The following is a 20947-nucleotide window of genomic DNA, read 5'->3' on the forward strand; positions in this document are numbered from 1 at the left end:
ATGATTTTAGTTATTTGAATCTGTCTTCCTTTAATCAGTCTAGATAGAGGTTTGTCAAATCTGTTGCTCTTCTCAAAGAACCAACTTTTTTGTTCCTTGATTCTATTGATTTTTTAAATTTCTATTCCATTTATCTGCGCTCTAGTCTTTATTTTCTACCTTCTGCTAAATTTGGATTCAGTTTGCTCTTTTTCTAATTCCTTAAGGTGTAAAGTTCAATTAATGATTTGAGATGTTTCTATTTTTTTATGTAAGCATTCATAGCTATCAATTTCCCTCTATGTACTGCCTTCATTGCATCTTGTTAAGTTTTGGTTTACTGTGATTTCTTTTTCATTCCTTTCCAAGAGTTTTCTATCTTCTCTTTGAATTCTCCTTTGACCAACTGGTTGTTTGAAAGTGTGCTATTAGGTTACACATATTTGTGAATTCCAGCTTTTCTTTTGTTATTGATTTCTAGTTTCTTTCCATTGTAATCAGAGAAGATACTCTGTATGATTCAAATCAATTTAGATTATTGAGGCTAGTTTTGTGGCCTAAGGTATAATTGAATCTGAAGAATGTCCCATGTGAACTTGAGAGTGAGTTTTCTGCTGTAGTTGGGTTGTTTGTTTTTGCACATATCTGTTAGACCCAGTAGATTTATGTCATTTTTCAAGTCCTCTATTTCCTTATTGAATAAAAATTTAGTTCTGTTATTTTATACTTTTTTAAATTAGAGAGAATGGCTTATTAAAGTCTCAAACTCTTATTGTAGGACTGGAACTATTTCTTTCTTCAAATCTGTCCATTTTTGTTTCATATACATTGGTGATCTGATGTTAAATGTGTATATATTTATAATTGGTATATCTTATTGATGGATGGACTTTAATCACTACACAATGTCCTGTGGGCCCAGCCCCTGCTGATCAGTCTGCTCCAGCTTCTGTATGACAGTGGCTTCCTCATCAGGCTCCTTTCCTGGCCTGTGGCTGGCCCCTCCCCAGTAGGGTCATCATGTCCCCAGGTAACATCCTTGTGGCCCCCTGGGCAGCACATAGCATTCCTCAGTCGCTCTCACTAGAGGCCAATACTTCAGGCCCCACTTCCTAAGGTCTGGAAAATTATGGCGGCCTCATAAAACAAGCTGATAAATTTAAGACTAGTATTATTTCTCTCCCAGTTGTTTGAGAACATTCAGCAGGGAAAGTATTTGGGTCTGTAGTCGGCTCTGTAGGAAAGCTTTTGATTTTAGATTCAAGTTATTTAATCAATATGGGATATTTGTATTTTTTTCCTTTTGTGTGGATTCGGTGTCTTGACAAATATAGACAGTTGTGTCTCCACCAACACAATCAATACATAGACTCCTCTCATCATCCCATAAATTTCCCTCACGGCCCTTTGTAGTCATTCCACATCCCCATCCTAGCCCCTGGCAGCCACTGACATTTTTTTTGGTCCCTTTACAATTACCTTTTCCAAAATGTTATATGCATGGAACCCCATTGTGCTTAGTATTTTGCCACATAACATATGACTTAAATAGACCCTTCCCTAAAGAGCAGATACAGTTGGCAAATAAATACATGAAAACATGCTCCACATCATGAGTCATCAGGACAATGCAAACTTAAACCCCAAGGGACTCTGTCCGTATAGCTGTGTTGACTAAAGTAACGATATATCTGCTGTGCAGGATGGGCAAGAATGTGGGGCTCTGCTGATACGTTTCAGCTTAAACCTCCCATCTCACTGTGGTTTTGCTTATGCAAGGAATCTACTCCCTTTTATCTCCTTGCTTTACTGTTTTTGGGTCTAGTGTTTTGAGATTTTTTATTCCCCCATCTTCCCCTCTCTGTATTAGTTCCTAGGGCTGCCGCATCAAATGACACCAAAAAAGTGACTTGTAAGAGTGGAAATTTATTATCTCACAGTTCTTAGGGCCAGGCACCTGAAATGAAGATATCCACAGGGCCATGCTTTCTCTTAGCTCCGAGGGAGAATCTGTCCTTGCTGCTTCCAGTTTCTGGTGCTCCCAGCAAACCTTGGTGTCCCTTGGCTTATAGCTGCCTCATGACAATCTTTGCCTTGGTTGTCATATGCCTTCTTCACTTTGTGTGTGTGTTTGAACTTCCTTCTCCTTTCTCTGATAAAGACATTAGTCATTGGATTTAAGGTTCACTATAACCCAGTATGACCTCATTTTAACTAATTACATCTACAAAGACCCTATTTCTATGTAAGGTCACATTGTGAGTGAAATGGTTTGGTTCTATGGCCCTGCCAAATCTCATGTTGAAATGTGATCTCTACTGTTGGAGGTGGGACCTAGGGGGAGCTATTCGAGTCATGGGAGTGGATCCCTCATGACTTGGTAGCGCTGTCCTTGGGATAGTGAGGGAGTTCTGGAAAGATCTGGTTGTTTAAGTGTGTAGCACCTCACATCCCCCACTCTCTTTCTCTTGCTACTGCTTTTGCCATGTGACATGCCCACTCCCCCTTCACCTTCCACCATGAGTAAAGCTCCCTGAGGCCTCCACAGAAGCTGAGCAGATGCCAGCACCATGTTTCCTGTACAATCTGCAGAACCACGAGCCAACTAAACTTCCCTCCTTATAAATTACCCAGTCTCAAATATTTCTTTACAGCAATGCGAGACCAGCCTAACACAGTAAGGTTCTGGGTGGATATGACTTTTGAGGAGACAAGATTCAACCCACTACCCTCATCTGCTTCCTCCTGAGTTGCATATTCTTTGATTACTCTAGTGGAGATTACAGCATGAATCTATGACTTTTTAAAGTCTAATGTAAATTAGATCTTATATTATTTCCCAGACAGTATAGTGTACTAAGACCACTTGAACTTCATGTAGCACCCCCTGATTTTGGTGATCTTGACATGTATTTTATTTCTATAAATATTTTACAACTTCTAAGACATCTTATACAGTAAATATTCATTTAATTTCCTCATGTGTGTCCTCCTTTTGTTACACTTCATTTCCTTTTAGACTTCTTGCTTCCATCTGTGATCATTTTCATTCTGCCTAATTATCTTTTTATTTTCTTTAGTGCAGATCCTGCTGGTGACACATCCTCTCAGCGTCCAGAGAACGTCATTTTCCTGTCCTCATTTTTGAGGATCTTCTTCCCAGGTGTAGAATTCTAGCTTGGTGCTTCTTTTCTTTCAGACAGTAAATATATCATTCCATCATCCTCTGGCTTCCATAATTTCTACTGAGAAGTCATCTGTAAATGTTATTGTTGCTTCTTTAAAGGTAATATTTCTTTTTTTTTTCCTCTGGCTGCTTTTAAATTTTTCTCTGTCTTTGGATTTCAGCCCCAATATGCACAGGTGTTGTTTCCTTCGTATTCACCTTGCTAAAGATTCCTAAATGCTTTTTGCATCTATGGGTTAATGTTTTTCATCACTTTAAACTTCTTGTCTATTATACCTTCAAATATTTTACTACCCTTATTTTACTCATCTCCTTCTATGATTTCAACCATTTATATTCATAATTATTTACAACATAAGGGCATGCTTATTACTCCACTTTCTTTATTTCCCTCTTTTCTTTCCCATCTCTGTACTCAGGCTGGACAGTTCCTCATCTCCCTTTCTTTACTAATTTTCTCTTTGGTTTTGTCTAATATGTTGTCTGGCTAATCTACTTAGTTCTTAATTTCAGCTATTATGTTCATTTGCAGAATTTCTGTTTGATTCCATTTCATAAATCTAGTTTGACACTGAAATTCTCCATTTGTCCTCTGTTTTCTTGAGCAAGCTAATCAGCATTACTTTAAATTTCAGTTTGACAATTCTAATATCTAAAGGCCCTGTGTATCTGTTTCTCGTTTGCTTTTTCCTCTTGGTCCTTTGGTCAGTTGGTTTGTCTTGAGTATCCCTAGTAATTTTTCACTGAATCCAGGACTTCATGAAAATTTCCAAGATGATTTGAGCCTCTGTTGATGCTGCTGTCTCCAGAAGAGATCACTTTTGTTTCTGGGATGCAGTTAGGCTATGGACAAATTATATGAGTTCAATACGAGCTGATTTAAAGGTGGGCTTCATTCTTCTTTCTGGTTTTTCCTTCATCCTAGGGAGTAATCCTTCACTTACATTCACTGTTTCCAACTGAAAGTCTGTTGTTGTTGTTGTTGTTGCTGTTGTTGTTTTACCAGAATCCCTCCCCCTTGTCAGGTCCTGAACTCTATGTTTTTGTCTTCCAATTGTATGAGACTACTAAAAGCTATGCTCAGCCTCAGCCTCATGGCTGTGGTCTGTGAATCAGTAAATGCCTCAATAAGAAAATCCACAAGAAATATTAGACTCACTTCTGTGCACTTTCCCTCTAATAGGGATTCACTCACTCAAGTCTCAGCTGTCTTGGTGACTCCTGGTGCCCTCAAATAGAGATTTTGTTTGTTAAATCAGGTTTCCTAATTTTTCTCAGCTAGATGGCCAGTCTGATGTCAGCCAATTCCCCATACACAAAAGCAGAACTTGACAGAGAGTTTTATGTAGCATAAGAAAAAGGTAGCACAATGGAATCGTTTTCAGAGCTCAAAATTACTCTTCAATAATTTCTCCAAAAACATTTATTATTTCAGCCCATTTTTATAAAGGATCTTCCCTATTCCAGGCATTATCTTAGGCCCTCAGAGACTGAGTGGTGAACAAGACAACCACACTTCCTGCCCACATGAAGCTTACCTTTGAAGAATGGGAGCTGAGGACAGCAAAGAAAATGAGCAAGAAAAGTTAGGAGACTTGGCACAGAAATACTGATGATGGGCCAGGCACAGTGGCTCACGCCTGTAGTCCCAGCAATTTGGGAGGCCGAGGCAGGAGGATCACTTGAGCCTAGGAGTTCAAGACCAGCTGGGCAACATAGCAAGACTCTGGTCTCTACAAAAAAAAATTTTTTTTTTTACAAAAAGAAATATTGATAATGGGACTTGAACTATCTATGATTGAAGCGCATCATAAAGCTATGGCCTTAAAGGGCAGAACCAAATCCATAGCCCAGAATGGACCAGTTCAAAACTTTTCTTTCCTATCTGAAACCCAGTTCTATCCCCAGCGTTCCCACAGGCAAGTCTGAGTGGACCTCGGGGAAGGCTGTGGGCAGGTGCATGCCCTCTCCTTCCTTGCTCCCCTTCTCCCTGTTTGGGGCTCTAACTCCTCCAGTGATGGGGACGGGGGAAGGAATGTGCAGGGCCACCACTGTGGGGCTCACTGGCCACCGCTGCACCTTCTCTCCGGCTGCTCCCGTGATCCTGTGCTGCTGCCGGCAGCTCCTGCCTCTTCAGCGAGGACCCACTTTAGAGACACCCCTAGGGACAGTAGCTGGAGGACTCTCTCCCTGGGACACCACACTTTGCGTAAGGCTGAAGGGCCACCCCTGCCTCCGCAGCCTCCTTCTTACAACCTGGGCAGCACTGGTGGGGTGTGGCAGCTGGCCATAGCTGGTCAACTTCCGTCTTATTTTAGAAACCCTGTGGGGACAGGTCTGACCCAGAATGTTAGCATTATTTTTAGAATGAGAGGTCGTTTCCAGCTTTGCCAGATTGAGAGCAACAAAGACGTTCTACTCAACATCATGTAATACGTCTTACTTTATAATGAAATATGCATATGTGTACTTGAATTTTTAAATAAAAATGTTAAATCACAATCAATATTATAATTAGCTAGTGGGTAGCAGTGTTCCTGGAAAGTGATCAGGGCCATTTTATAAGGCAAGAAGCTCGGGACTTCATTATGCCCTGTGGTGACAACAATTCATCATCAAAGATCATGCTGCCATGAGAGTTGCCTGTGGCTGACCTGGGGGTGTGTGATGGGGCCTGTGGGCAGGGCTGGTGAGAAAAAGATGCTTGCAGTGCAGGGCACACGGAGGAGATGGCTCCAGCAGTGGTGAGGCCTGGCGGCTGCCTGCTGCCTAGCACAGCTACTTCACAGGTTCAGAACCTGAAACCACAGCCCAGGATGCTGTTATTGTGCCTCAGCAAGGAGTGGGCTGAGCCCACGATCCTTGCCCTGGAATAGAGTCCTGCTGCCTCCCAAGCAAAGGACAGGGTGGGCAATGAACAGACGGCAGGAGGCACAGAGGCCATGGGGATTAGAAATTGGCGAGTCCTGTGTCCTGCAGCAGGGGAAGGACCATGCTAGAGGAGGAGTTTGCAACACGGGAAATAATTCCTAAGGGCTGGCTTCCTGCAGAGGGAGCCCGTGTCCTGAGGCTGCTGGGGTCAGTGGCTGGACGATGCCCCAGCAACCAAGGATGGCCCCAGGCACATCCCATCCACATCCCACCCACCAGACGCCCACAGCCCTCCTTGCCTCCAGAACCCAGCTGGGATCGGGCCCACCCCAACTCCTACCCCTGAGGTTCCACATGCGACCGGCTATAGCCCAGGTGTGACAGGAGATTTCTGAGCTGGGCAATGTCACCAGGAAACAAACATCCCTAATCATGACAGACGCCGCCTCTCAGCAACAAGGAAGGGGAAGCTGTGGGCCCTGGAACAACAAGGCCAGGAGGGGTATAAAAGCCTGAGAGCCCCAAGAACCTCACACACTCACACACTCACTCACTGACACACTCACACCTCCCCCAGCTCACCTCCTCCCCACCCCAGCATGGCTGCGTCCACCATGTCCATCTGCTCCAGCGCCTGCACCGACTCCTGGCAGGTGGACGACTGCCCAGAGAGCTGCTGTGAGCCCTCCTGCTGTGCCCCCAGCTGCTGCGCCCCGGCCCCTTGCCTGACCCTGGTCTGCACCCCAGTGAGCTGTGTGTCCAGCCCCTGCTGCCAGGCGGCCTGTGAGCCCAGCCCCTGCCAATCAGGCTGCACCAGCTCCTGCACGCCCTCGTGCTGCCAGCAGTCTAGCTGCCAGCCAGCTTGCTGCACCTCCTCCCCCTGCCAGCAGGGCTGCTGCGTGCCCGTCTGCTGTGGGGCTTCTTCATGCTGCCAACAGTCTAGCTACCAGCCAGTTTGCTGTGCCTCTTCCTCCTGCCAGCAGGCCTGCTGTGTGCCTGTCTGCTGCAAGCCCGTCTGCTGCAAGCCTGTGTGCTGTGCGCCCACCTGCTCTGAGGATTCCTCTTCATGCTGCCAACAGTCTAGCTGCCAGCCAGCTTGCTGCATCTCCTCCCCCTGCCAGCAGTCCTGCCGTGTGCCCGTCTGCTGCAAGCCTGTCCGTTGTGTGCCTGTCTGCTCTGGGGCTTCCTCTCTGTGCTGCCAGCAGTCTAGCTGCCAGCCGGCTTGCCGCACCACCTCCTGCTGCAGACCCTCCTCCTCTGTGTCCCTCCTCTGCTGCCCTGTGTGCAGGCCCGCCTGCTGCGTGCCCGTCTCCTCCTGCCAGCCCAGCTATTGCCGCCAGGCCTCCTGTGTGTCCCTTCTCTGCCGCCCTGTGTGCTCCCGCCCGGCCTGCTACAGCTTCTCCTCAGGCCAGAAGTCCAGCTGCTGACGGCCATGTCCCCCAGGGCCAGCTAGGCTCAGGCCCCACCTGTCTTCCAGTCCTTGGAAGCCCCTGACCTCCCAGCCCACCCAGCCTCAGCACAGCTCAACACAGAGAAGGAACAGCCCCACCCACAGCTGCCCAGGCAAGGGATGGGGTCTGAGATGCTCACTGGCTCCTCCCTGACCTCCCCTAGGGTGGGCGAGCCCTGGCTGCTCCTCACGGTGTTTCCTGGCTGCAGACCACAACCCTCCGCTGGTCGCTGGTCGGGGATGGGCCCTCCTGACCCGTGTCTCGCACCCAGGAGTGTCACCCTCTGCCTCTGAGCACCAATAAAGCCTCTGCGGCCCCAGCTGACTCTGTGCTGACTCTGCATACCCAGGGCGGGAGGGGGCAGAGTGGGGCCTGGCCTGGCTCTGGGGGGCTGGGCCCCGTGGATCTCTTTACATCCGCAGCTGGGGGGCCTCCGGGGGCTCTTGTGTGACACCTGGAAGCTCCTGTCCACCTCGTGGCATGTTCTGCTGTCCGGCTCCCCTCCCGGGTCCTGTGGGGCCCAAAAGCCTTGCTCACTGGCTGAGTCCCACGGACACCACATGGCTCGGGCCAACGCCCCACTCACTGTGGGTAGAAGCAGCTCCTTCCCATGGCAAGGGTTGAGGCTGTCCTAGGGGGTGGCAGGCCCCAGCTGTGCTGGGAGGTGGGAGATGGGCAGTGGGGGGTGGGTGTGGAGACTTGGGCTCCAGCTGTCCTAGCACTCAGGAGTTCCACTTGGTGACAGCTTGGCCATCCTGGCCTCCTGCGCACACTCAGAGGCTCAGGGACGCCCCTGCTCCAGCCCTGGGCTTGCCGCTGGGATGCAGAGTAGGGAACAGACACGTGGTCTCCAGAGCTCCCTGTGCTGGGCTGGGCGGGCGGAGGGCCAGTGGGAACAGGAAGGTCTCAGGGCGGCGATGACAGAGGAGTCCCAAGACAGTGTGGGAATGTGTCCAGACCAGAGAGCAAGAAAGAGGCCTCCTGGGGGTAGTTTCTTAGCTCCTGCCATGGGAGACAGGCAGATGGCCAGAGCCACACTGTCCCCTCCAGTCCTCACCCACGCCCCCCACGCTGGTGACCCGGGGCTGCGATGCCGCCCACTCTTCTCGCCTTAGGAGAATGCAGTTGGGTTTGGGGGCCTCGGCCATACTCTGTGGGCACAAAGGACCCCCCACCTGAGAGGAGCTGCATGTGTCAGCTCAGGCTGCCGTGACAGTCTACAGACTGGGGGCTTGAGCCACACACATGGGGTCCCTCACAGTCCTGGGGCTGGAAATCGAGGCCCAGGTATGGCAGGGCTGGTTCCCGAAGACTCTCTCCTGGGCTTGCAGACACAGTCTCCTCCCTGTGTCCTTACGGGGCTGTCCCTCTGTGTGTGTCTCTGCCCTCATCTCCTCTTCTCACGAGGACACCAGTCATTGGATTAGGGCCCATCCGTGGGACCTTAACTTAGGACTTCAACATGTAAGTTCGGGGGCATCACAAGTCAGCCCATATTAGGGGGTCTGGCTTTGGCCCTTGAGGCAGGAGTGAGGGTGGCAGTGAGGCCACCTGTGCCTCGAAGACCCCAGTGGGGCCTGGCTGGGGCAGGCACTCCCTGTCCATAAACTGCAGGGATGGACATTTGGACAGAGACACGACCCTCAGGGAAATTCTGCTCACATGGACTCCTTCACCTGCTGAACAACGCTGTCCAGAGGCCTCAGACACCCACCAAATGGTTCCTGTTTAGGCATCCTGTTGTCCCCAGTGCCTGGCTCATAAGGGGAATTCTCACTGGTCCCACCGCAGGAGGCATGGCTTGCTTCCAGACGGGGAAGGTGGGGATGGAGCGCAGGCCAGGCAGCTGTGCTGGAAGAGACAGGCCACACAGGGATGGGTGCAGGGAAAGTGGGGGCCACAGGGCTGTCGCGGGGATCAGGAGCATCTTGCACAGGCTTCCTGAGTGGTATGGAGAGTGACCTAGGGCTTCAGGGGCCGTGGTACACACACTCCCAGTGATAGAAACCAACTCAGGATTTAGGAATGGGAGTTCTTGGAGACCTTGATGAGGGGCTTTCCAGTCACACTCTTTGGGCAGGGGCATCCTATGGTGGGCAGAGGAGGAACAAGCACTGGGGAAGTGAAATGTGAAGGCAAATAATTTCTTCTCCAAAGATCTAATAGAACAAGGCAGGACAGGAGCACAGTAGTGATGGCTTCCTGAAGGACTAACACATAGGGCTTGCCTTATTTCACCAACTCAGATTCCCTCCAGCCAGAGAAGCAGCTACACAGAGGCTTGGTCAGAACATTTAAAGGTAAATGAACCAGTCACTGCCACCTGGACAAAGGACATCAGTTGGGAAAACAATGGACACCCCAAAAAACCTGGGAGGAAGAGCTGAGAAATTAGACACTTTGGGAAATAAAGGCATTGGAAGATTCCATATATTCTTGGGAGTCTATAAGGCCCCCATGCATGCCCATGATGGGGCACAGAAAAGACCTGAGAGGCTCTCAGTGCTCACCTCTGGCTGAACTGCAGGCTCTGAGCAAGCAGGAAGTGAAGGGGAAGGCAGGAAGTGAAGAGGAAGGCAGGAAGTGAAGGGGAAGGCAGGAAGTGAAGGGGAAGTGAAGGGGAAGGCAGAGTCGCAAACCGCCCACGTGAGCACTGAGGGTGTGGACCAACACACACAGCCCAGCTACAAAGACTGGGAAAAAAAAAACATCTTTTGACTCCAGGTGTTTAAGAAACTCTCTCTAATTACTATCTGAGCACTAAGCAAATGGAGTAGTGACCCCCTTCATGACAAAGAGTATAGTCATTAATAAAATAGTTTAGGAAACTCACTTAAAAACAAAACAAAAAACTGCTAGCCACACAAACAGCAACAGCAAACCACAGGGAAGACAGAGAACCTGCCAACCAGAATTATCAAATTATAATATTCCAAATGTCCAGTTTTCAACAAAAATTATGAGGCATGCAAAGAAGCAAGAATGTATGGTTCATTCACAGTTAAAAAAAAAAAAAAAAGCCAATTAGTAAAAAATGTCCTTGAAGAAGCCCAGGATTGAATTTACTAGACAAAGTCTTTCCATTAACTCTCTTAAATATACTCAAAGAGCTAAAGGAAACCATGGCAAAAGAACAAAGAGAAACTAAGAAAACAACATCTCAACCAAGAGAGAATATCAATGAAGAGAGAGATTATAAAGAGGAATCAAATAGAACTTCTGGAGTTGAAAAGTATAATAACTGATATGAAAATTTCACTAGAGAAGTCCCACAGCCGATTTGAACAGACAGAAGGAAAAATTAGAGAACAGGTAGATAGGTCAAGTGAAATACTCCAGTCTGAAGGGCATAAAAACAAAAAGAGTCTGAGTGTGATGGCTCACACCTGTAATCCCAGCACTTTGGGAGACTGAGGCAGGCAGATCATTTGAGGTTGGGAGTTTGAGAATGGCCTGGGCAACATGGTGAAACTCTGTCTCTACTAAAAATAAAATAAATAAATAAATAGCTGGGCGTCGTGGCTCATGCCTGTAATCTCAGCTATTTGGGAGCCTGAGGCAGGAAAATCACTTGAACTTGGGAAGCGGAGGTTGCAGTGAGCCAAGATGATGCCACTGCACTCCAGCCTGAATTGCAGAGTGAGACTCCATCTCAAGACAAACAAAAACAAAAGAATTTAAAAAATGAACAGAGTTTAACTGGCCTGTAGGACAACATCAAACATAGCAACAGCACACTTAACTGCAGTGTCAGAAGAAGAGCAGAGAGAGAATGGAGCACTCAAAAATATTTGAAGAAAAACGATAGAGACAGAAAGTAAAATGGTGGTTGCCAGGGGCTTGGGGGAGGAGGAATGTGGAGTTAGTATTTAATGGGGACAGAGTTTCAGTTATGAAGACAGACAGTGGCAATGACCGCACTGCATTATGAATGTATTTAATATCACTGAACGGTACACTTAAAATGGGATAAATTTCATGTGTATTTTACTACAATAATTTTTTAAATATTTGAAGTAATAATGGCCAAAAACTTCCCAAATATGATGAAACACATTGAATCTACACATTCAGGGAGCTCCATGAGCTTCAAGTAGAATAAACTCAAAAAGATCCACACAGAAACACAAAATTAAATTACTGAAAGCCAAAGACAAAACGAGAATCTTGAAAGCAGGAAGAGAGAAGATTAACAGCCAATTTCTCATCAAAAACCGTGAAGAACGGAAGGCAATGAGATGATGTACTTAAAGTGCTGAAAGAGAAAAAAACTGTCCACCAAGAAGGCTGTGTCCAATGAAATGATTCTTCAAAACTAAAGGAGAAATTAGGACACTTCTGGATAAATAAATACTGAGAGAGTTTATTGCCAGTAGGCCTGCCCTACAAGAAATGACAGCTCAGGATGAAATCAAAGGGCACTAGACAATAACTTGAAGCCATATTAAGAAACAAAGAACTGGCTGGGCACAGTGGCTCACACCTGTAATCCCAGCACTTTGGGAGGCTGAGGCGGGCAGATCACAAGGTCAAGGGTTCGAGACCAGCCTGGCCAACATAATGAAACTCCATCTCCACTAAAAATACAAAAAAAAAAATTAGCCAAGTGTAGTGGTGGGCACCTGTAATCCCAGCTACTTGAGAGGCTGAGGCAAGGAGAATCACTTGAACCTGGGAGGCAGAGGTTGCAGTGAGCCAAGATCGTGCCACTGCACTCCAGCCTGGGTGACAGCACGAGACTCCATCTCAAAAAGAAAAAGAAGAAAAGAAATAAAGAACACTAATAAAGTATCGGTTTTGGTAGTTTGTATGTTAATAGGAATTTATCTATTGCATCTAGGTTATCTACATTATGAATGTATTTAATATCACTAAACACGCTTAAATGGAATAAATTTTATTGATTTTATGTGTGAGTGTACAATTGTTCATATATTCTCTTATAGTCTTTTTTATTTATATAGGTCAGCAGTGATGTTCCCATTTTCATTTCTGATTTTAATAATTAGAGCCTTCTCTTTTTTCTTAGTCTAGTTAAAGGTTTGTAAATTTTATTGTTGCTTTCAAAAAACTAATTTTAGGCTTCGTTGGTTCCATTGTTTTTCTATTCTCAATTTCTTTATTTGCTCCCTTTATCCTACATATAATCTTTATTTTCTTCCTTCTTCTAGGTTTGGGTTTAGTTTGCTCTTCCTTTTCCTAGTTCCTTAAGGTGTGAAGTTAGATTACTGAATTGAGATCTTTCTTGTTTTTTAACATAAGCATTTATAGCTATAAATTTCCCTCCATAAACTGTTTTGCCGTTTGTTATATTGTCACTGTCATTTATCCCATAGTATTTTCTCTTTTGATTTATTCTTTGATCAACTGGTTGTTATAAGTGTGTGTTGTTTAATTGCCACTATTTGTGAATTTTCCAGTTTTCCTTCTGTTGTTGATTTCTAATTTCCACTGTGGTCAGAGAAGATACATTATATGATTTTGATAATTTTAAATTTATTGAGACTTGTTTTTTGGACTAACATATGGTCTAATCTGGAGAATTGAGAAGAATTTGTATTCTGCTGTTGTTGGGTTGAATTTTTATATACGGCCATATTCGATCTAGCTTGTTTATAGTGTTCTTCAAGTTCTCTATTTCATTATTGATCTTTGATCTATTTAAAAAAATTTTTTAATCAATGGAAGTGACTTATTGAAGTCTTCAAATATTATTGTTGAGCTGGAATTACCTATTTCTTTCTTCAATTCTGTCCATTTATGCTTGATATATTTTGGGGGTCTGATGTTAGGTACATAAATGTTTATAATTGTTAGGTACATAAATGTTTATAACTGATGTTAGGTACATAAATGTTATAAAATGATGGCTTATGCCTGTAATTCCAACTACTCAGGAGGTTGACATGAGAGGATTGTTTAAGGCCAAGAGTTCGAGACCAGCCTGGGTAACAGAGTAAGACCCTGGTCCCTAAAAAAATATGTTTTTTAATTAGCCAAGTATGGTGGTGTGCACCTGTAGTCCCAGCTACCTGGGAAACTGAGGTGGGAGGATCACTTGAGTCCAGGAGTTTGAGGCTGCAATGAGTTATGATTGTGCCACTGCACTCCAGCCTGGGCAACAGGCTGAGCAATACCGTGTCTCTATTTGTTTTAATGGTGCTGGGACACCCGGATATCTACACACAAAATCATAAAGTTGCACTATATCTCACACCAATAAATTAACCAAAAATGGATCAAAGGCCTACATATATGAGATAAAGCCATAAAATTCTTAGAAGGAAACATAAGACTGAATATGTATGACCTTATGTTGGGCAATGGTTTTTTAGATATGACACCAGAAGCACAAGCAACACGAGGACAAATAGATAAATTGGATGTCATCAAAATTAAAAAGTTTTGTGCATCAAAGGACACTATCAAGAGAGTAAAACAACCCACCCAAGGGGAGAACATGCTTGTAAATCATAATTCTGATGAGGATCTAACACCCAGAATATATAAAGAACTCTTACAACTCAACAGCAAAAAGTCAACCCAATTTAAAAATAGGCAAAGTCCTTTAATGGACATTTCTCCAAGGACGATATGCAAATGGGTGATACACGCAGGAAAATAAGCTCAGTGCTATTGGTCATTAGGGAAACATAAATCCACACCACAATGACATGCTATTGATACTTCATACCCACTAAGATGGCTATAATTTAACACACACATACACCAACAAATAGAAGGTAGCAGATGTTGACAAGGATGAAGAGAAATTGGAATGTTTGTACATTGCTGGTGAGAATATAAAATGGTACAGATGCTGTGAGAAACACTCTGGCAGTTCCTCAAAATGTAAACATGGAATTCCATACAACTCATCAGCTCCCACTCCTAGGTATATGCCCAACAGAATTAAAAAGAGGTGTTCAAACAGAAACATGTACAAGAATGTTTATAGGGCCGGGCGCGGTGGCTCACGCCTGTAATCCCAGCACTTTGGAAGGCCAAGGCGGGAGGATCACTTGAGGTCAGGAGTTCAAGACCAGCCTGGCCAATATGGTGAAACCCCGTCTCTACCAAAAATATAAAAAATTAGCCGGGTGTGGTGGTGCGTGCCTGTAATCCCAGCTACTCAGGAGGCTGAGGCAGGAGAATCACTTGAACCCTGGAGGTGGAGGTTGCAGTGAGCTGAGATGGTGCCACTGCACTCCAGCCTGGGTGACAGACGGAGACTCTGCCTCAAAAAAAAAAAAAAAAAAAAAGAATGTTTATAGAAGCACTATTCACACTAGCCAAAAGTTGAAAAGAACCCAAAAGTGCATTAGCAGATGAATGGATAAATGAAATGTGGCGTGTCCTTATGATGGAATATGATTCAGCCAAAAACAGGAATGGCATTCTGAAACATACCCCAACACGGGCGTACCTTGAAAACATGCTAAGTGAACAAAGCTAGACACAAAGACCACATATTCCATGATTGCATCTATATGAAATGTGCAGAACAGGCAAATCCATAGAGACAAGCAGAAGAGTAGTGGTTGCCAGGGGCTGGGCGTGGCTGCTTAATAGTACGGGGTTTCCTTCTGGAGCCGTGACAGTGCTCTGGAACTAGGTAGTGGGGATGGTTGCACAGCATTGTGACTCTACTGTCACTGAATTGCACACTTTAAAATGGGTAAAATGGTACATTTTATTTTATGGTTGATCACAATTTAAATAAAATTACACTTGCCAAGGATTTCTTTTTTTTTCTTTTTTTTTGAGACGCAGTCTCGCTCTGTCGCCCAGGCTGGAGTGCAGTGGTGCAATCTCCGCTCACTGCAAGCTCCGCCTCCCTGGTTCACGCCATTCTCCTGCCTCAGCCTCCTGAGTAGCTGGGACTACAGGTGCCCGCCACCACGCCCGGCTAATTTTTTGTATTTTTAGTAGAAACGGGGTTTCACCGTGTTAGCCAGAATGGTCTTGATCTCCTGACCTCGTGATCCACCCGTCTCGGCCTCCCAAAGTGCTGGGATTACAGGCGTGAGCCACCGTGCCTGGCCACACCTGCCAAGGGTTTCTAAGAATGAAGCCCTTCGCTCTGCAGTACTGGATATTATCAGCATTTTAAATCTTGTTTGCTCTTACAGGTGGGAGACGTATGCTTAAACCTGAGAAACTTCAGTTGTTAATGAAATCAACTAGCTGTTCATCTCATTAATGCTTATTGGAAACTTAAAATTTTTAGTCTTGCATTCAATTCTCTTGTATCTTATCCTGTTTTAGTGGTAAGGACTTTAAATTTTTTACATTAATCTTCCATCTGTCATGGAGATTGCAAGTACTTTCTGGCCGTTCATATCTTCATTTGTGTACCCAACGATTCCTTCGGGGCTGTGATGGGAATGTTGTGGATGCTGAGCTGAGCTGAGGCACGTGGACCGGTCTCCAGCGCCCAACCCTGCCGGGTTTCCAGGGGACATACGTTGCATGTGCTCTGGTCAAGGTTTACGCTTTCGTTCACATCTGACCCTCTAACATTCCACTGGGCATTTTATACTGGGGTCTGCCAGGCTGACGGGCTTCCTTTCCCGTTGTATTTTCACACTGTCATGGTAGGGGTACAGGTAGGGGGTGCTGGGTGCAGTGACTTTGTCTCATCCAGCCCTTCAGTGACCGTGGCCTGGGACAGTCACTCTGATCCTAGGTGGACAATGATGTCACCTACAGATACCAGAAATTCACATCACATTTCAAATTCTTGGCATGTGGCTTCAGCCAAGGTACAAACATAGAGTAAGGCCAGGCGTCTGGGCAGTGGGGCTGACTGTGTCCCCATCTGACCCTTTTCTCATCCAGAAGAGGCTGGAAGGACATTGGGAGATGTTTGCGGTTCCTCAGAACCAGCCTCAGGCCGTGCTGGGCTCAGGCCCTGGGACAGAGGAGCTTGCCTGTGACCGTCCCTGCCCCGGGGTCAGGGCCAGCCCTGCCCAGTGACCTCCCAAGCATAGGACAGCTTTGCCAATCCCAAGTATCCTCCACTCTCCACGCAACCCTCACTCCACAACTGCCTCTCCAAGGTGAAGGCCGCTCCCCACCCTCAGACCCTGACCTGCACCCGCCCCTCACAGGACACCTGACCAGGGCTCCAGGGGACGGCAGTCCAGACCCAAAAGCCAGTCCCCAAACCTTGTCCTCCTAATGAGCTGACTGTCCAGAGGCCCTGCCGGAATGTTCCATCTCCTTCTTAGGGGAGGGGAGGTCCTCTCTGTCCTCCTGCCCTTGGCAGACATCAGGATCTTAGAAGATCCCAGAGCGCGCCAGGAAGCGCTGTCCTCAAGCGTCTTTTCCCAACACAGGCACCTCCGTCCTGGCTCTCCCAATCGCAGCCACGCCAGCCCACCCCGTGAGGTCCCTGCAGACAGAGGCTGGGCCTCCCCCGGGCTGAGGGCCCACGCCGGGCACAGTCACGGGACCTGCCAGGTGGAAGTCACCAGGTCAGCCCCAGAGAGGTCACACCTTCCCTCCTGGTGTTCCCGGGGGACAGGCTCAGCCAGGGGCACCGGTCCTGCCCAGGACCAGCCGAGTGTTAGGAGCAGAGTGAGGACAAGTCATGGCAAAGGAAGCAGAAATAATGAGGGTCCTCCCGGCTCCAAACACGAACACGGAAGGGGAGGGCGTTGCTCCTGCTGGGAAAACACAGGCCCTGGGCATATAAAAGCCCCAGCAGCCGACAGGCTCACACACACACTCACACACACACTCACTCACTCACACACCTCCCCCAGCTCACCTCCTCCCCACCCCAGCATGGCCGCGTCCACCATGTCCATCTGCTCCAGCGCCTGCTCCGACTCCTGGCAGGTGGACAACTGCCCAGAGAGCTGCTGTGAGCCCCCCTGCTGCGCCCCCAGCTGCTGCGCCCCGGCCCCCTGCCTGACCCTGCTCTGCACTCCAGTGAGCTGTGTGTCCAGCCCCTGCTGCCAGGTGGCCTGTGAGCCCAGCGCCTGCCAATCAGGCTGCACCAGCTCCTGCACGCCCTCATGCTGCCAGCAGTCTAGCTGCCAGCCAACTTGCTGCACCTCCTCCTCCTGCCAGCAGGCCTGCTGTGTGCCTGTCTGCTCCAAGTCCGTCTGCTATGTGCCTGTGTGCTCTGGGGCTTCCACTTCATGCTGCCAGCAGTCTAGCTGCCAGCCGGCTTGCTGCACCACCTCCTGCTGCAGACCCTCCTCCTCTGTGTCCCTCCTCTGCAGCCCCGTGTGCAGGTCCACCTGCTACGTGCCCGTCCCCTCCTGCTGTGCCTCTGCCTCCTCCTGCCAGCCCAGCTGCTGCCGCCCAGTGTCCTGCGTGTCCCTCCTCTGCCGCCCCGTGTGCTCCCGCCCCGCCTGCTACAGCCTCTGCTCTGGCCAGAAGTCCAGCTGCTGACAGCCCTGGATGTCATCCAGAGTCCCTTCCCACCAGGGGCTGACCTCCCAGCTGCCCCAGCCAGCTCTGCCCTCTCTGGCTTTGACACCCTCAGAAGATGGGGCAGGCTTTTTGTCTCAGGGACCAGGCTGCTCCCCCAGTCCTTCCCAGATGCTGGCTGCATGAGGGACCCCAGCTGCTCCCCCAGACCCAAGTTCTGCAGAACTAACCCCCAGCAGGCCTGGCCCCACCCTGGGCAGCACCCCCTCTAGTTCTAATAAAGCCGCTTCTGTCTCACACCAACCTCTGTCCTGTCTGTGGACCCCCGGGGGGCACAGGGTGAGGTGGGAAGTGATGCCACCCGTGACTGCAGGGAGAGTCCTGACCCCCAGCAGGCCTGGCCCCACCCCTCTGTCTCTGTCGACCTTCCATCCTGTCTGTGGACCCCCGAGGGGCATGGGATGAGGCAGGAAGCAATGCCACCTGGTGCTGGCCTCTGTGAACCCTGAAGGCCAGTCTCCCTCTTAGCCCCGTGGGCCCCCAACCCCAGCACGTGGCCCCCCGGCCCATCTTAGGGAAGCTGCCTCTGGAACCAAGGCCAGGAGTTTTGGGACAAAGTGGACCCTGGCAGCAGCTCTGGGCCCCTGAGCCACATTCACCCTCCCCAGCTCCATGGCTGCCCCCCAGGACTAGGGTGCCCACCTGGGGCCTAGCTCCAGCCAGCAGCCTCACCCCTCCTGTTACCCCTGGGGAGACCAGCTATGGACCACAGTGCCCATCCCTGCAGCCCTCGTCTCCTCCACAGTAAGACATGGGGACCACACCCTCCCCCAGGACTTGAGCCCAGCAGCCCAGTATTCATGGGGTTCTGGAATACCCATTGCTCAGGCATCGCTGGTGACAGCACAGATGGGCAGGGACCATGGCACCCACTAACCAAGCCTGTGGGCCCCCATAACCATGCAGCCTCGCCTGGTGATTCAGGGTCCTAGCTCCCTCCTGGTCCCATGATCCTGGACTCTGACCCCAAGGACCCTGTCCCCACACCCCCAGCCTCCCAGGTCTCTCCCAAATAGCCCTTAGCTCTGCCTGCCACCCTCCGTCCCAGATGCCATGTCGGGGAAGCGACACAAGCCGCCGCACTCTTTCCGCCAGGTCACTGTGCGCATTTGAGAGACCAGGTCCGGCTCCAGCAAATGACCCTTGCATGTCAATGCCAGAGGCCACCAGCCCCAGCACCAGGACCTCCTGGAGTCCCACCCGACAGAGTTCACTGTGGTCAGCACAGCCGCCTCCCTCACTCCCCTTGAGGCAGACCACCCAGGACAACCAGCAGCAGCCATCTCCAGGGCCGGAGGCCAAACTGACACAGCCTTGTCCACCTCCTTGGAAGCAAAGCCAAGTCCCCATGAAAGGACAAATGAGGGCCTCCAGGGACAGAGATGTTTGTCCAAATCCTGCCCTGGTTTTGGGGCAGCTGGCAGGGGCCGAGCCTCCATCCTAGGGCCCCAGAGACATCCTGGGGAGGGGCTCCCCACACATGCGTGTCGGAGCCCCACCCACCTCACTGTGCCCACTGATGGCCACAGGGTCAGAACAGAGAGCCGGGAGGAGGGCCCAGGGCTGGCTCTCTGACCTCCTCCACATTTGCCATTGTCCCCACCTGCCCTTGTCCGAGGCACCAACAGGACCCATCCTGTCTGGCCATCCCCAGGGAGGACACCTCCTGGCGGGGGGTCTCAGCTCTGACTCCTGCTCTGGGTCCTCATTCGATGTGTCTTCTGCCTCATCAGAGCTTCAACCCCCAGTGAAAGCACCTTGGAAAACAGTTCCTCAAAATGTCACTCACTGTGTGACCCTGTAACCCTGTCAGTCCAGTTCTAGGCATCTACCCTGGAGGAATGAAACAAACGTCCACACACAGATTTGTGTGCCCATGTACACAGCACCACTGACAGAAGCCAAGAAGTGGAAAGAGCCCAAATGGCCATCAGAGGATGAATGGACAAGCAAAACACAGCCCATTCCCATGGGAATATTATTCAGCCATGAAAAGGGATCAAATACTGACACAGGCCACAACATGCGTGAGCCTTGAAAGCATGATGCTCAGCGAGAGGCCGCATGTGGTGGGATTCTATTTGTATGAAAGACTCAGGACAGGCAAATCCACAGAGAAAGGAAGTAGATGAGTGGGTGACCAAGGCTGGCGGAGGGGCTAATGAGGAGTGACTGCTTATGGGTGTGGCTTTTGGAGTGGGAATGTTGTAAAATTACATATTGGTGATGGCTGAGAAACACTGGGAATACACTAAAAACCAATGGATTGTGCACTTACAGTGGGTGAACTTCATGGCTTGTGAATTTTCTCTTGGTCAATGTGTTAAAAACAAATAGTCTCAGCCCTCCATTTGGGATGGCCACTGGCCAATGCCTCCACCTCCCCTTCATCTAAATAAAAATGAATGGCGCCAGAGCAGTGATAGAAAACGGAGGCATGCCATCCACAGACTAGGTCAGTAAGGATTTTCTGGGAAAGGCAAGACAAAAAGATCAGGTTCTATTGACTTTAAATCCAACAGAAAGAAAGGCAGAAGAAGGACTCTGAAGACAAATGACTTTTCCCGGGGATCCTAGCAAAGGGACCATACATGAGGATGGCTGTGGGCACTCAGTGGTCTTTAACTGATGGGTCGAGTTCTGAAGAAGAGCCATTCCATGCCTGCAACCAGTGGGAGAACCAGGAAGGGTGGGGCTGGCCCAGGAGCCTCCCAGGCTAGGTCCCAAGCTGGAGAGGAAGAGGCCATGCCCCAGGAAGCTCTGGATGTCAAGATGAACTGGAGCCCCCATGTCCAATCAGCGATGAACAAGGCCCCCCTCATCAGAGCCCCAGCATCAGCTCTGGGTGCAGAATATGTGTATCTATGTGCAGAAAACCTTTCAGCAATGAATGCCAGACAATCTAGACCCTCACTTAAAAATGTGAACAACAACTAAGGGTCCTCAGACATGTGAGGAAATCACAGCATGACAGAGAAGCAAAGTCTGAACAAGCGATGATGCAGATATGAGG

The 20947-nt window shown here is 48.7% G+C and overlaps 3 protein-coding genes across 6 annotated transcripts in view; 2 read left to right on the forward strand and 1 right to left on the reverse strand.

Moving 5' to 3' along the window:
• The window catches only part of TSPEAR (thrombospondin type laminin G domain and EAR repeats), a 190841-nt gene that overhangs the window by 120075 nt on the left and 49819 nt on the right, over positions 1-20947 (reverse strand). The gene's annotated exons all lie outside the window — the stretch shown is intronic.
• LOC100585110 (keratin-associated protein 10-9-like) lies at positions 6637-7464 on the forward strand. 3 transcript variants are annotated; one of them, XM_012501873.1, is made up of 3 exons: positions 6637-6954; positions 7018-7074; positions 7189-7464. In XM_012501873.1, exons 1-3 carry the CDS (start codon positions 6637-6639, stop codon positions 7462-7464), a joined length of 651 nt encoding a protein of 216 aa, XP_012357327.1. The 3 variants fall into 3 exon arrangements, with proteins under 3 accessions (XP_012357327.1, XP_012357326.1, XP_012357325.1); XM_012501872.1 differs by having other exon boundaries at positions 6637-7296; positions 7378-7464; XM_012501871.1 differs by having other exon boundaries at positions 6637-6942; positions 7021-7464.
• On the forward strand, positions 17240-17895 carry LOC100585458 (keratin-associated protein 10-3-like). Its single transcript, XM_012501876.2, has one exon. The coding sequence runs from the start codon at positions 17281-17283 to the stop codon at positions 17893-17895; it is 615 nt and encodes a 204-aa protein (XP_012357330.2). The 5' UTR covers positions 17240-17280.

This window comes from Nomascus leucogenys, chromosome 25 (assembly GCF_006542625.1).
Source record: "Nomascus leucogenys isolate Asia chromosome 25, Asia_NLE_v1, whole genome shotgun sequence".
In the NCBI taxonomy this organism is placed as follows: domain Eukaryota; kingdom Metazoa; phylum Chordata; class Mammalia; order Primates; family Hylobatidae; genus Nomascus; species Nomascus leucogenys.